The sequence below is a fragment of the Condylura cristata genome, unplaced genomic scaffold (assembly GCF_000260355.1).
Source record: "Condylura cristata isolate star-nosed mole 26May11 unplaced genomic scaffold, ConCri1.0 scaffold00022, whole genome shotgun sequence".
Classification (NCBI taxonomy): domain Eukaryota; kingdom Metazoa; phylum Chordata; class Mammalia; order Eulipotyphla; family Talpidae; genus Condylura; species Condylura cristata.
Genome location: NW_004567123.1, coordinates 35,581,057 through 35,582,040, shown reverse-complemented (window position 1 = coordinate 35,582,040; position 984 = coordinate 35,581,057). Strand labels below are relative to the sequence as shown.

The following is a 984-nucleotide window of genomic DNA, read 5'->3' as shown; positions in this document are numbered from 1 at the left end:
CAGTGTATAAAAATAATTTAAACACACATACTACCAATAAAGCAACATTTCCTTCTAGTGACAACTGGTAGCAATCTTGCCCAAGATTTTTCCCGAAGGTGTTAAATATATTTTAGATAACAGTCCACACACACACACACACACACACACACACACACACATATATACAGCTCAAGTATTTTTTTCTGTGCATTCCAGCTAATTCACACAGCTAAGTGAAAAAAAAAAACAAAACAAAACAAAGAAGACACCATGCCAGAGTCCTCAGAGCCGAACAAGTGTGCGTTGGATTGTGAAATTTGCAGGTGCGCTACGATTCCCTTCCCAGAGCTGTCACTAGCCTGTACTCTGTGGTCTCAGCGGAAAAATCAAAACGTGACCCCGGGGCCTGCCTCTCCCGCGGCCGTTGCGCTCAGGCTCCGGCCACCGTCGGGCCGGCCGGGCGCGACGGGCGGGGTGACGCTCAGGCGGGCTCCGGCCGCTCACATCTGGCCGACCCTCTGCTTCAGGGCCAGCAGCTCCTGCCGGATCTCCCCGGGCAGGTCGGCGTTCACCTGCTCCTCCAGGTACTTCTGGATGTCCGCCACCTCCTCCTCCCAGAACTCCTTGGAGATGTGGAAGAGCGCCCCGACGTCGATGCCGCCCAGGCCCACGAGGTTCAGGGCGCCCTCCTCCGGGACGTAGCCCACGGGCGTGAGCCTGGCGCCGGCCGCCCCGTCGATCCGGTCGAACATCCACGCCAGCACCCGGGAGTTCTCCCCGAAGCCCGGCCAGAGGAACTTGCCGCTCCTGTCTTTGCGGAACCAGTTGACGTGGAAGATCCTGGGCAGCTTGACCCCGGGGCGCCGCGCCATGCTCAGCCAGTGCGCCAGGTACTTGCCGAAGTTGTAGCCGAAGAAGGGCCGCATGGCGAAGGGGTCGTGCATGATGGTTTTGCCTGTGGGCACAGGGGTGCGGTGGGCCCACCTGCCTCCTGGGCAGCTC

At 58.5% G+C, this 984-nt stretch overlaps 1 protein-coding gene across 2 annotated transcripts in view; it reads right to left on the bottom strand.

The window, feature by feature from the left end:
• Nucleotides 1-284: 284 nt before the first annotated feature.
• The window catches only part of PCK1 (phosphoenolpyruvate carboxykinase 1 (soluble)), a 4,364-nt gene continuing 3,664 nt past the window's right edge, over nt 285-984 (bottom strand). Inside the window, exon 8 of one of the 2 annotated variants that reach the window (XM_004686911.2) lies at nt 285-937. In XM_004686911.2, the coding sequence (XP_004686968.1) occupies nt 483-937 (455 nt within the window). In that variant the 3' untranslated portion in view covers nt 285-482. Of the gene's footprint in view, nt 982-984 lie in introns of both variants that reach the window. The other variant, XM_012728197.1, reaches the window with a different exon arrangement.